The sequence below is a fragment of the Barbus barbus genome (assembly GCF_936440315.1).
Source record: "Barbus barbus genome assembly, chromosome: 35".
Classification (NCBI taxonomy): domain Eukaryota; kingdom Metazoa; phylum Chordata; class Actinopteri; order Cypriniformes; family Cyprinidae; genus Barbus; species Barbus barbus.
The window spans coordinates 9,057,953-9,072,482 of record NC_136763.1 but is presented as its reverse complement, the minus strand read 5'-3'; the positions used below and the strand labels follow the sequence as shown (position 1 = coordinate 9,072,482).

The 14,530-nt window shown below is 37.8% G+C and overlaps 1 protein-coding gene across 7 annotated transcripts in view; it reads right to left on the bottom strand.

Moving 5' to 3' along the window:
- The window catches only part of LOC306854633 (sodium/calcium exchanger 1-like), a 43,310-nt gene that overhangs the window by 24,573 nt on the left and 4,207 nt on the right, over nucleotides 1–14,530 (bottom strand). For 4 of the 7 annotated variants that reach the window (XM_079392804.1, XM_079392810.1, XM_079392808.1 and 1 more), the window contains exon 2: nucleotides 11,737–13,594. The exons of the other annotated variants lie outside the window; for them this stretch is intronic. In XM_079392804.1, coding sequence (XP_079248930.1) covers nucleotides 11,737–13,556 — 1,820 coding nt within the window. In that variant the 5' untranslated portion in view covers nucleotides 13,557–13,594. The remainder of the gene's footprint in view (nucleotides 1–11,736; nucleotides 13,595–14,530) is intronic. 7 annotated transcript variants of the gene reach the window in all.

Here is a 14,530-nt window from a genome sequence, read left to right as displayed (position 1 = left end):
CCGGGTGGAAAATATGGAAAAGTTCTTTAACAACTTACTGCATTAAAAAGTCCCCTGTCACATACATCATAGCCTGACAACAGTGAGCCATTGGATTTAGTTAGAAGTAATTTCTTTTTCGGCCTAAGGGACACTGGACGGCAGCTGCTGCACTGCTTTCTAATATAAATTCACAAATGTGATTATTTTTTGCCAGATTTTTTTTGGGGGGGCATAAGTATATTTTCTAAATTGTTCTGGATGACACAAGGAAAAGTATTTCTGTCACAGTGTCTATTATTGTTGGATAACATTTATAGACCTATGGACTATGAATTAATTTACTCAAGGATCTCGTTACTACATGTGTACAATTTAAATATTTATAGCTGATATTAAATGAAAAGCATTTTTGCTAAGCAGATGTATGAACTAAAGCACAGTAAAAATGTTAAGGCATGTTTATCACAAACCCTACAAAAAATGTTATGTACTGTATTTATTAGCAAATGTGGACAAACATAATATCATATAGTTAATGATGAAACATTCTGTGCTCTACTGAATACTATACTGTTCAGAAGGTTTTTGAGGTAAGTTTTTTTGTGAAAGAAATTGATCTTTATATTAAGAAACGATGCATTAAATTGATCAAAAACGACAGCAAAGGTATTTCTAATATTACAAAAGATTTCTATTTTTAAAAACCCTGTTCTTTTGAACTTTCTAGTGATCAAAAATGCTTAAACACTAAGAGTCTGACAACAGCCAACACAGAGAACAACACAGAGATCTGTTGTCACCATCATTCAGTTCGTCTGGAATTACATGAAGAAACTGAGAAAGACTAAATCCAGCAGAACTGTGACAACGACTCCAAGACACTTGAAGAAACCTTCCTACCAAGCTATGGTTTTATGAAAGTCTTAGGCACTTGTGTAAAAAATTCTGTAAAGTTGGGATGTTTTCAAAAATAATGTCATATATACATTAGAATTTATTTATCAATTAGCTTCTATTAAGTAAATCAAACAAACATTTGGTGTGACCATCCTTTGCGTTTAAGTCCTAGGTACACTTGTGCATAGTTTTTCAGGTAGCTTTGTAGGAAGGTTTCCTCAAGTGTCTTGGAGTCGTTGTCACAGTTCTGCTGGATTCATTCTGTCTCAGTTTGTTCTATTTCTTCATGTGATTCCAGACAGACTGGATGATGGTGAGATCAGATCTCTGTGTGGAGCACTGGCTGTTAGCAGGCAAAATCTGACTGGATTATTACACTTAATAGCAAAAGGAATGTTTGGAAATGTAAACTGATATTTCCTACTGATACACTACTATAACTTTTACAAATACAAAACTCTTTCAAGGTACTTCACTAAGTGACACAATATCTTTGAACCAGACTTGAGAAAACTTTGAATCCCAAACACAAGTAAGCAGCTTAAAAGGGGGATTTGTCTGGAAAAAAACATTCCCCTTTTGAATTCTTACTACTGAGTTGATGTCATCCATGTATAAAACTGGCCTAGAACACATCAGGAGAGACAGAGAGGCAGTGGAATGGAAATAACAGCACTTCAGGAAGCAAGACCTATTCCTGGATACACTTGAGAGGGTATTATTTTGGACTACTTAAATGCAATCTGTGCTCCTCCACAACAAACTGGCAAGGCCTGTGATGAGGATGGCGACAGTGACAATAACGAGAGATGATAATTAAAGCCACACATCTTCCCCCACCCCCTCTGAGAAAAGCGTTAAAAGAATATCGGGCAGGAAGCCTGACAGCCGCTGAGCGAATGAGCATGAAAACACAATCTGTCATACAGAGAGCTGATGAGGGGATGATAAAGGTATGTGTACCACGGTAGGCTTCAGTCATACCATGTTATTTCCCTAATAAGCATCAGTACAGGATATTTTTCAGGTTTTGAAGTTCTAAAAGAGTGAAGCAGAGAAAAGGGTGAGCCATTATATTATGCAATAGGAATCAACAAAATGAACAGATTTTAAAGTGGCAGATCTGCTGTGTGTGCCGTGCAGCCTAGGAACAGCTACTTCAAAATCTTCCAAAGGTACAAACAATTTACGGTAAAATATACAGGTTATCCTTCAAAAAAAGCAATATTTTTTACATTCATTTTCATTTTTTATTCTATATGGTATGTATATAGTGAAAATATATATATTTATATACACTCACCGGCCACTTTATTAGGTACCTGTTCAATTGCTTGGTAACACAAATTGCTAATCAGCCAATCACATGGCAGCAACTCAATGTATTTAGGCATCTAGATGTGGTGAAGACGACTTGCTGAAGTTCAAACCGAGCATCAGAATGAGGAAGAAAGGTGATTTAAGTGACTTTGAACGTGGAATGGTTGTTGGAGCCAGACGGGCTGATCTACTGGGATTTTCACGCACAACCATCTCTAGGGTTTACAGAGAATGGTCCGAAAAAGAGAAAATATCCAGTGAGCGGCAGTTGTGTGGACGAAAATGCCTGGTTGATGTCAGAGGAGAATGGGCAGACTGGTTAGAGATGATAGAAAGACAGAAGTAACTCAAATAACCACTCGTTACAACCAAGGTAAGCAGAATACCATCTCTGAACGCACAACACGTCGAACCCTGAAGCAGATGGGCTACAGCAGCAGAAGACCACACCGGGTGCTGCTCCTGTCAGCTAAGAACAGAAAACGGAGGCTACAATTCACACAGGCTCACTAAAATTGGACTAAAATTGGGGGGGTATTTTCTTGGCACACTTTGGGCCCCTTAGTACCAATTGAGCATCGTTTAAACGCCACAGCCTACCAGAGTATTGTTGCTGACCATGTCCATTCCTTTAGTGTACCCATCTTCTGATGGTTACTTCCAGCAGGATAATGCACCATGTCACAAAGCTCAAATCATCTCAGACTGGTTTGTTGAACATTACAATGAGTTCACTTTACTCAAATGGCCTCCACAGTCATCATATCTCAATCCAATAGAGCACCTTTGGGATGTGGTGGAACGGGAGATTCTCATCATGGATGTGCAGCCGACAAATCTGCAGCAACTGCGTGATGCTATCACGTCAATATGGACCAAAATCTCTGAGGAATGTTTCCAACACCTTGTTGAATCTATGCCACAAAGAATTAAGGCAGTTCTGAAGGCAAAAGAGGGTCCAACCCGGTACTAGCAAGGTGTACCTAATAAAGTGGCCAGTGAGTGTATATATGAACAGTGTTGGGGGTAACGCATTACAAGTAACGTGAGTTATGTAATGACTTTTTTTCAAGTAACTAGTAACGCATTACTCTTTAATTTACAAGAAAATATCTGAGTTACTTTATAAAAAAAGCCAGTTTAACGCCAGTTACTTTTTTCCCCATTTATTGACTGACAGTTCTCCTGTCCCCATGTTGGGAGAAATCGGAAGTACAGAGGCGTTGTGTGTGCTGCCGTGTGAACATGATATTACTGTAGTTCTAGAGACTATGTGAATCTTTCAAGTTCCTATGCTTTCAGAAATATATGGATGAAAAAAATTATTGCTATTTACTAAAATAGACACTTGTACAATTATGGCGGAGGTATTTATTACAATTTTTATCCTTTTCTTTTTAATTTATAAAAGTTGAAATTTATTAAACCATGCTAGGGACAGTCACACCATAGGACAATACAGCTTTTATAACAACAGGTCCATGTAGGACAAATAAATATTTAACAATTTACTGCATTTTAAATAACGACAATATTAATTATATTAATTTTTTTCTTGTGGGACAGTGAAAATGCCACGTCACATCAACAACGCATATATAGTACATATAAATATAAATGTATATAGTGAAAATATATTTTTCTTTTTTTTATTTGAAAAATATTTTTATATTTGAAACTTGAAAAATGAGCAGAAAGCTGTGAGGAACTGCAGCAATAAAAAAAAATATTCTGATATTTATTGATAATGACATAAGTTGGGCAGGGACTTAAATGAATCGGTGAAGCGTTTAAAATTCATTTAAGTGAATGAACTCAATTTGTGCAAAATAAAGAAGAACAAAAGCAAAGAAATCTGTGAAAAAATATCTGAAATAAGCTAAAATTGAGCGAATGAAGGAAAAATGAATCATTAAAAGGAGCGCTACATGAGAGGGAGGACAGGAGTGTGCATTTGCCTCAGTTCACTTGGCTGTAAAGCTATACAATGTGACATAAAACCAACAATGTAGCGTTTCATAAAACTACAACACTCACTGGAAAAAGAAGCTTGTTACTGGCAAAGCTACAGTGATTTGAAAACAGCTGAGATACTGTCACGCTAATGAAAACCTATAGTTTGCTACATTAGCATCGCTACTTTTAGTAAGTTACTCCCCAACACTGTGTGGGTGCCGTTTGATTTTCTGTGTGAAGCTTCTAGGACGTTTCTCAGAGCCAGAGAGCAGAACCCAGCCTCTGCTCGCTATGCAATAAAGGTTACTCCTTCCATGTATGTTTAATTTTAGACAGGTTCTCCTCTCTACAGTAAAACATGCAACAAAAAAAAACATCTCTGTCTGTCATTGCAATCCATTTTTCCATGGTTTGTAGGAGGATATTTCCCATCTTCCTGCCTGCCCTTGTGTTGCCGTTAGGCTGAGGTCATGGAAAATACATCATGGAGTTTATGCAAGTGTTCAAAATAAGCATGGGGCAAAAAGAGGAGAACCTTACAGTAAGAGGACAGAGAGACAGAAGAAAGAGAGAGAGAGAGAGAGGGAGAGCAGGTTAAAAGTATGCGTGGAACGTCTTGCATTCATTTTTCTTGTTGAAACTGGACTGACTTTTTGAATTGAACCATAACCTGTCAGGAAAATCGTTTTCAGTCCCAAAACTTTTTCTATGCCGACCACAACTTAGCTGAATGAATGCGGGCCGATAACTGTTTTACATTCTCTTCCATTTCTGAGTGAGAAATTCTGCAGAGATTTTCCACAGCTCTAATTTTAAGCACCATATCTGTTATCTTACACGTGAAAGGGAATTGTGATAAAGTGATATAATGTGGCCTGGCTGCTATACGTCTACTATCAATTCCAAGGTTTATATACTTAGTGTATATTTTTGTAGTAAATTCTCTTAAATGTTGTGGAAAACAAATAAAAAATATGCTAAATTAGATCAAATTAAAAGCTAAATCAGATTGCACTTTTTGCACTCATTTTGCATTATATTTCCAATGTGTTAATTTTATAAAAATAAGTAAGGTCTACATTTTTGTAACTGTGAATTTTGCACTAAACATTTTTGAATGTACTTAGAATGTTTAATTTTTAATTTTTTTTTTTTCAGCCAAAAGAAAAATTAAATTATTCTGGAGCAAATGCAAAAAAAGATTAGTCAAAGATTAATTGTCAAAGATTGTAATTGTGAGATTATTGTCAAAATTTGTAAAACATATCAAATTGTTTGTATATCACCCAGTCCTGCTAGGTAATATAGATATTTTTTTTAGCATAGGCCATTAAAAAAAAACCTGTCAAATACTAAAGGAATGCAAAGTGGTTAAAAAAAACCCAAAATTTTGAGTGCTTCAGTGATGCTTTGTAAACAGACACACAGTATCCTTTAAACAATTTCCATCACTCAGTGTGTACAGTTTATCACGAATGAATAAACTAAACTAAGCAGGCAGAAGTAATGCCAAGAGATTCACCAAGATTCATTAAGAACAAACTCGCCTTCAAGGGACACCGAGGGTTATTCTGACGGTGACTGGCTCTCTGTGAACCAAATGCTGATTCATGTCACCAAACCAAAATTATGCACATTTTCCATATTTAATCAAATTTTCATGACCTGCCTTAAGAGAAAACATTCGTGCCAATATGGTGTCTTAAACAATTAATGCATCAATGCTATGCATAATCATGTTATGTAAAGCTACATAACCTGACCTCTGTACTTCGCCAAGAGCCACATACTCAACAGACTTCATTGTAAAACTGTCATCAAGTGGTTTCAGGAAAAGGCTCTTAATAAAAATTTGGAAAACACACAACACAAAGCCACTAGCATTAAGAAGGCACATAAACCTCTGGAAATAATTTGAATTAGTCATGGATGATCGTAAGATAATAACTGGCCAAGAGGGGCTACCTAATATGATTAATATTCTCAGCAGAGATGGGAGCAGTGATTTAATGGTGCACTGCTGCTGACTCTATCTTTGCCTTGTGCAACGAGTCACATGAAATCAACTGACAGCATGTTTGTCTGGGCAGCTCTGAGCTGGCAGAGGACTGTGACGACAGAAGGCACTCTCCTCCTCAACTAGGGGGAAAAAGCACGCTCCAAAAACATAACTATAAACCCGGGAGCATCTTTCCTTCTCCTGCAGAATCAGGACATAGTTCTTGACCAATGAAAAGAGAGAAACCAAGTCTCAAAAAACGATTTTTGACGCTTGTTAATTGAGTGAACTAGGAGCTAATGCAACGCAATTGCACATGGCATGCAATCAGTTTGAATTTGTAAACTGAGTGTTTATCTAATCCATTCTCATTGGGACAACATAAATAATTTATTGACCAACCGGATGTACAGAGCACAAATTCCGAATATGGGTTACCATGTCACGTCATTTTTTTGTAGTTAATTGAACACTATTTACAAAAAAAAAAAAAAGAACTTCCTTTGCCCTTAACCAGTGGTGGAAAGAGTACTGAAAAAACATACTCAAGTAAAAGTACCATTACCTTCCAAAAAATCTAGTGGGAGTAGAGTAAAAGTACTTGTCCAAAACACTACTTGAGTAAGAGTAAAAGAGTAGCCTATTTAAAAGTACTCATGAGTAGTGAGTAGTGAGAACTGAGCTGTGGATTCTACCCCGTCATAATAAACGCTGTACACTGCCATTTATACATTTAAAAAACGTTGTACATTCTGTAATTCACATTATCTTGTTTGTCATAAAGAATGAAGAATATCTATCATCCAGCAGTTTTAATTTTGACTCTTTAAACTCTTTTAAAGAGCTCTAAACTCCAAAACTCTTTGCCAACTCTTTAAAACATCAAAATACCACGGAAACAGTATTCAGTTGAAGAAAAGATGAAAGTTATTCTCAGTACAATCATCCACATTTAAATCATAAAGTTTGAAAAATAGAGTTAAAATCATGTGTAAGGCCACTGAGACAGCATGCTGTTGTTGACACATAAAATATTAATGTTTAGAATAGTGCAAATACAGGTACATCTCAAAAAATTTGAATATCGCGAAAAAGTTAATTTTTTCTTGTAACTTATTTCAAAAAGTCAAACTTTCATATAATTTTGATTAATTACATGTAAAGTAAAACATTTCAAAAGTTTTTTGTTTTAATTTTGATGATTCTAGCTTACAGCTCATGAAAGTCAAAAATCAGTATCTCAAAATATTAGAATATTTACATTTGAGTTTCAATTAATGACCATCTCTACAGTATAAATTCTGGGTATCTCTTGTTCTTTGAAGCCACAATAATGGAGAAAACTGCTGACTTGGCAATGATCCAGAAGACGAACATTGACGCCCTCCACAAAGAGCGTAAGTCACAGAGGGTCATTACTGAAAGGTGTGGCTGTTTACAGAGTGCTGTATCAAAGCATATTACATGCAAAGTTGACTGGAAGGAAGAATTTGGGTAGGAAAAGGTGCACAAGCAAAAGGGATGACCGCAAGCTTGAGAATACTGTCAAGCAAAGCTGATTCAAACACTTGGGAGAGCTTCACAAAGAGTGGACTGAAGCTGGAATCAGTGCATCAAGAGTCACCACGCTCAGACGTCTTCAGGAAAAGGGCTACCAAGCCACTTCTGAACCAGAGACAACGTCAGAAGCGTCTTACCTGGGCTGTGGAGAAAAAGAACTGGACTCTTGCTCAGTGGTCCAAAGTCCTCTTTTCAGATGAAAGTAAATTTTGCATTTCATTTGGAAATCAAGGTCCCAGAGTCTGGAGGAAGAGTGGAAAGGCACAGAATCCATGTTGCTTGAAGTCCAGTGTGAAGTTTCCACAGTCAGTGATGATTTGGGCTGCCATGTCATCTGCTGGTGTTGGTCCATTGTGTTTTCTGAAGTCCACAGTCAACGCAGCCATCTACCAGGAAATTTTAGAGCACTTCATGCTTCCTTCTGCTGACAAGCTTTATGGAGATGCTGATTTCATTTTCCAGCAGGACTTGGCACCTGCCCACACTGCCAAAGGTACCAAAAGCTGGTTCAATGACCATGGTGTTACTGTGCTTGATTGGCCAGCAAACTCGCCTGACCTGAACCCCATAGAGAATCTATGGGGTATTGTCAAGAGGAAGATGAGAGACACCAGACCCAACAATGCAGATGACCTGAAGGCCGCTATCAAAGCAAACTGGATTTCCATTACACCTGAGCAGTGCCACAGGCTGATTGCCTCCATGCCACGCCGCACTGATGCAGTAATTCATGCAAAAGGAGGCCCAACCAAGTATTGAGTACATAGAAATTAACATACTTTTCAGAAGCCAGACATTTCTGTTTAAAATATCCTTTTTTTAGTGATCTTATGCAATATTCTAATTTTCTGAGACACTGAATTTTGGGTTTTCATTATCTGTAAGCCATAATCATCAAAATTTCAAGAAATAAAGGCTTGAAATATTTCACTTTGTGTGTAATGAATGTATATAATATATGGGTTTCACTTTCTGAAATGAGTGACAAAAAATGTTAACCTTTTTCATGATATTCTAATTTTTTTTAGATGTACCTGTGTACAAACACCATTAGAAACTCATAGTTCAGCATCACACATCATAATATGGGTTAAAATGAGAGGCCATTTTTCTCCAAAACGGTGCCAGTTTTAGCGTTTTGCAATAAAGAAATAAGAATAACTAAACTTGATAATTTATGTTACAATTTTAATATAAATGCACATTGTTCTAGAAGGATGGCATCATGCCATACCTTTTATACAATTACTGGAATTGTTATGTCGATAAAAAAATTTGTAAGGAAAAATGCATTAAATAGCAAAGTATTTCTGGGGAAACTTTTTCAAAAGAAAACACAAACGCACGTCTCTTTAGCGGTCATCACGCGCTCAAACTCATCAAAAGTCAACAAGCAACATCGACTTATCCATCCTCATCCCCCCCCCTCTCTTTTTTCCCCATGTCTAAATTTCATTCTTTCTCTTTAGGATCATCGACAACACACTCATTCTTGCTTGTTATTCTGTGTATTGAGTCAAATGTCCAAGAATCCTCACTGTGCAAATAAATGAGGACTGTAGCAAGATCGAGATTTAAAACTTGCTCATTAAAAACATTTAAACTTACTTGATCATTAAAAACATATTAATTACTCAGCATGACAAAACCCTAAGAGGGTACAGGCAGTTTGCTCGTGTCTTTGACAGCCCCCCATAAGGATGAAACACTTAATACCTCAATTAACTGCTAATACCTCAATAACAGGGATCCAAGTTCAAACTAGTGTTTACAGCTTGTAGTATTTTAGGACCAGCTTTTGCCCATTTTATGTCCGGTTGTAGATTTACTCATATAATAATCAAAAAGAAAGTGAGAATAGATAGGGCTACTTTGGTGTGAACATACAAATTGACAAGAGACAGAAAAATAAATTGAACGGTTTTAAATTAACCACCTCCTCTGTGATATCTAAGTGTCCTCACAAGATACATCTAGCTTTTTTATTGATATCCTTAGTGTCTAATCTAAAATACGATCTCTGTGTTTTCAATATGGAATGCCGTTTTTCATATAGCTTATTCGAACCACCAAAACCACACCTGTTTTCTTATCAGACCTTCCTTTTGCCAAGGAATCCAAATGGTTGATTGAATCTAAATAATGAGTAAAGGACACTGATTTGAAGTAGCACCATATAAAAACATCCACCACCAACAGTTGTCTCCAAAAAGGATCCAGGGTCCAGAGTCGAGACCTGTCCATAAATGGAGCTTGCCAGATCAGCATGGTGTAGGTTGCTTACTTCAAAGCGATGCATTTACCTCTGTTTACATTTGTGCATGTCTTCCCATTAATAATCTTAAAATAACCACAAGCAAGGGAGCTTTTCCATTTCAAGATCTTGGAGCAAATTCAGAGCTGTTTATCTTCGACTGTGTAAATCTGTTATCATTATATCCTCCCTGCCATGGAAAATATCTGGGGTTCAGGCCACCTTGTCAAGTATGTGATCATACCAATAAATTATCTTGATACTTGATCTGAGGTCGGAGTGCCAGAAGAGGAGATGGGTGAGGAGCTCAAGCTCAAGTCGAGCATTGCAACGGTTATGGAAATGTAATTAGTCATCCAAATGAGCAGTTCTGGAAGTCCGAGACATGTCTTTACACAGATTAAGCAGATCTGACTTGTGGAAAGCTTCTACTTAGCTCATTCACTCCAAACCAGATGCTTTTTCATTCAGTTCAGATTCAAGGACCACATTTATCAAAGCCTTTATTGTGTGTCAAAGGTCTGTTATTTGAGGAACTTAATCACCTCAAGCAATAAAGGTATCTCTTACTTATATTCCTGTAGAGCTGCTTTGCGCTATACAAATAAACTTGAATTTAATTTAATTGAATTACTCTCTTTTGATCCAGTAGTTAAGTAATTTTGCATGCCACTTTAAACATGAGGTGAAAATGCATGCTTCTGCAAAGATGTATTGATGATTTAAGGATATAATGTAAAACTGACCATTCCACTTCACTTCCTTAATTCACACTTTTTCACATGGGTACAAAAATGTCTGATAAAAGCCATGATTTAAGGAGTTTTAGGAAATCTAGAAGTACCAGATTCTGATATAAACTGCACAAAATGGAAACATAATAGTGAGTAAAGCTAGTGGGGAAATGAAAGAGTGAAAAGAAAGCAACAGGAAAGCTGCAAAGGAAAATGAGTCAGAAAAAACTTACAGCAAACAGACACATCAATGGGGTAAAACACATTGTATGGGAAATAAAGACAAATATTTAAGAGATAAAATCAACTGGCTGACTTGGAGACTTTGATGAATGTATCATTTTTGATTACAGTAAGGATTTTTTTCTGCATGCCTGGTCAGGCCAGTGGTTCAGATTTCTTCTTGTATCGCCCACATTTTTTGACACTATATATCATATTATATGTATATATAATTTATTTGTATATATTTAAATGTAATATTTACATTAGAATTATGTTATAAATATAATGTATTCTTTTCAAATTCTTTAAGATTTATTTAAAATTATTATGAATATATCATTATTTATATTTTAACATTTGCCAATCAAATATTAAGTTTTCTTTACAAAGGAAATTTGTAATATCATCTGTAAATTCTAGAGTTATAAATATACAGAAAACTCCAAGGCAGCAAAAAAAATATCATCAGCATAGGTGAGGTTTAAAAATCTGACAAGCAGAATTTACAACCATACGTCACAGAAAACAAACTGTTTAAGTTCACATGCCATAAAAGGCATTTACACCATTAAAAATGTAAGATATAACACTGCTCCAATATGACAAGTAACCGGCTCAAAACTCTCACATTGGCATCGGGCAAGCAGGCCATCCTTATTGCTGAATTAGGGGTTTCTACTATACAAGATAATGCTGATTTCCCTTTGAATTGTGAATCAAAAATCTGCCCTTGCTTATTCAGTTTGTCATTTTTGCACCACAATGCAACCGATTCTGAATAGCTAAAAGAGAAAAAAAAGTACACTTACGAAATCTCATCATTCTGGAACTCCAAGACTCCATGGGTGTCTTCAAAGTCCTCTCCACCCCCTTTGGCTGTGCCTTCAGTGGTTTTATAAGGGATTACCACTACTCCACGGGCTCCAGAGGTACGTGCCACCTTCAACTCCATCATGCCAATGCTTTCACTGACATGAACCACTGGTTCCTCAAATGTGAAGATTCCAGCATGGTCGTCATCAAAGATAGTCACAATAGCCGTTGAAGGAAGGCCAAGGCTAGCTAATGTGTCCACATGATTGGCCCCAGCATTCCCATTGTCAGTTCCTTCAGAAATGACCTTGACGTTGCTAAGATGAACCAGGAAGTGCTCGTCTTCTTCAAAAATGTCATCGTCGATGATGTCCACTCTTATCTCCTTTTCGGTCTCACCTGGTTTGAAGACTATAACACCCTCGGTGAACTGGTAATCAGATCCTGCGTTGGCAGTGCCATCCTCAGTGCGGTACTCCACCAACACAGTATTAGTTAAGTCACCGCCGCGTCGTACCACATTCAAAGCCACTGTCCCACAGTTCTCAAGACACTGATATGTGCCGGGGTCAAAAAAGATCTTGGAGGAAATATCATTATCGGAGACTTCTGATCGAAGTTCATGGTGGCCTAGTGCTTTTCTGGCTTGGTCTGCAGCATGCTTTTTTAGAATGTTACCCGCACCAGTCATAAGTCTAGTGGCCTGGCAGCGATAGAAAGCACGACTCTTCTGTTGCTGGCTGAGGACGTGGTAGTTGGCGAGCTCAACCAGCTGCTCCATCTCTTTCTCTGGATGTTTCTGTTTCAGTTCCTTCAAAATCCTGGCCATTTCTCTTCTTCCCTCATCCTCATCCATGTCTTTATCTTCAGTATCCACCGTGCCATCAAAGAATTCCTCACCGTGAGAGTTAAGCATCCCGCCATCCATTTCGATATCTGCCTTTGACTGGTGCTCCGGCTCACCTTCAGTCTCAATGATCATTCCCCTTTGTTTTCCGACTCTGTAACGTTTGTACACGTACTTATAGAATAAAAGTCTGCGGTCTGCAACCCAAGCAAATAAGACACAAATCGGAAAGAAGAAGAGAGTAAGGAGTCCCTCCCAGACTTCCACGATACCTGGAGAAATCACTGCCAAGATCAGATAAAGCCACGTATATGCAAATATACTCCAAGTGGCAGTGACAAAGAACACCCGAAGGTGCTTGACCTTCCGATGCTCTCCTTCTGGTATCACAGAGACACAGAGACCGATGATGACAAACATATTAAAAGCTGCGCTTCCAACAATGGTGTTTGGGCCCAGCTCGCCTGCTTTAAAGTTGTGCCCACACACTTCAACCAAGGAGAGCAGAATCTCTGGGGCTGAGGAACCCAGAGCCATGAGAGTAAGATTCGAGACAGTTTCATTCCAAATACGAACAGTAGTGGTTGTGGTTTCCCCATTAGGTTTCTTGATGGTGATCTCTTTCTCCTGGGATGTGATGACCTCAATGGAAGCCATAAAACGGTCTGCAACGATGGATACCCCCAGGAACATGTAGAACAAACCGACAAAGTACACAGTGGCTCTGGCCAGCTTATCCCCAAAGGAGGGGTTCTCCGGCGTCCAAATTGGCAAGATCACTCCCTCTTTGCACTCAGAACTACCACCACATGTCTCATGTGAAGAGTTTTCATTAGGAGAAGTATCTACATCTAAGCTTGATTTGGAGCTGCCTGCAGTGGCTGGCTTGAGCTCATAAGAGAAAACTAAGAGGAAGATGCTGAGTTTTAGAGCGAGAGAAAAATAGGATGAAGTCTCAGATTGGCCCATGTTCCCAGTGAGGTATTTTGTTCCGGCTCTCCCGTACCCTGTGAGGAAAGAAAAAGTGAGGTGAATTTTTATGAATGATACAACACTAAGATGGTTGATCGGAAATTATGCAACATTTGCTTAAATGTGACTGGTTAAGCAATTTTCTGAAAGAGCTAATATTTGCAGTTTACAGTGACAGCACTGGGAAGTTGTAACATTTGTATACAAGCTCATCTTTGTGTGAGAATGTGAATGGTGCTGAGTGTAAGCAGAGTTTGCCTGGAGCGAGGATTGTTTTTTGAAAGTCAGAGCATCAGTGTTTTACCTCACTCCACAGTCACTCAGAGTGGGAAAAACACAGTGAGGAAATGGAAAACCTGGAGTGGAGTTAGCCAAGAGTGACTGAAGAAAGTGTTGAGTGGGGGAGGTCCACACATATACTGTACACTTTTCCAGCCCGTTTTTTTTTTTTTTTTTGACTGCGAGCTGCTTGGTGATGTCAAAGCTTGGTTTAACTATTTTCTTTGGTGGAGAAGAAACATACAAACCAATTGGTCAATTTTGCCTGAAATTGTTTAATTGCTTAATTAAAATATAAGAAGCAGAGGAGTCTGTTAATTAATTAATCTATTTTAAAGTTGATAAGCTGGTTAAGATACTTGGACGAGGGACTATATCTTAAATGACTGGATGCTTTTGTAGGCAAGCAGATGTGATGTAACAGTACACCAGCATTAGCCAGACACACATTTACTTACTCAACAGCTGTTTCGCATCAAACAGAAACTCAATAAATAAATTAATTAAAAAAATTCAAATTCAAAGCATTTTTCAGTATATGCAAATTAAACTCTCATAATCACCCTACTGGGAAAAAAAAATCCAGCCTAAGATGGTGTGTTGGTTTTAGTAGGTCAGGTTGGTGTGTTGGCTTGATCTGTGCACTTTTCAGCTGGTCAGACTGGGAGACCAGCTTGCTGACCAGCTAAACC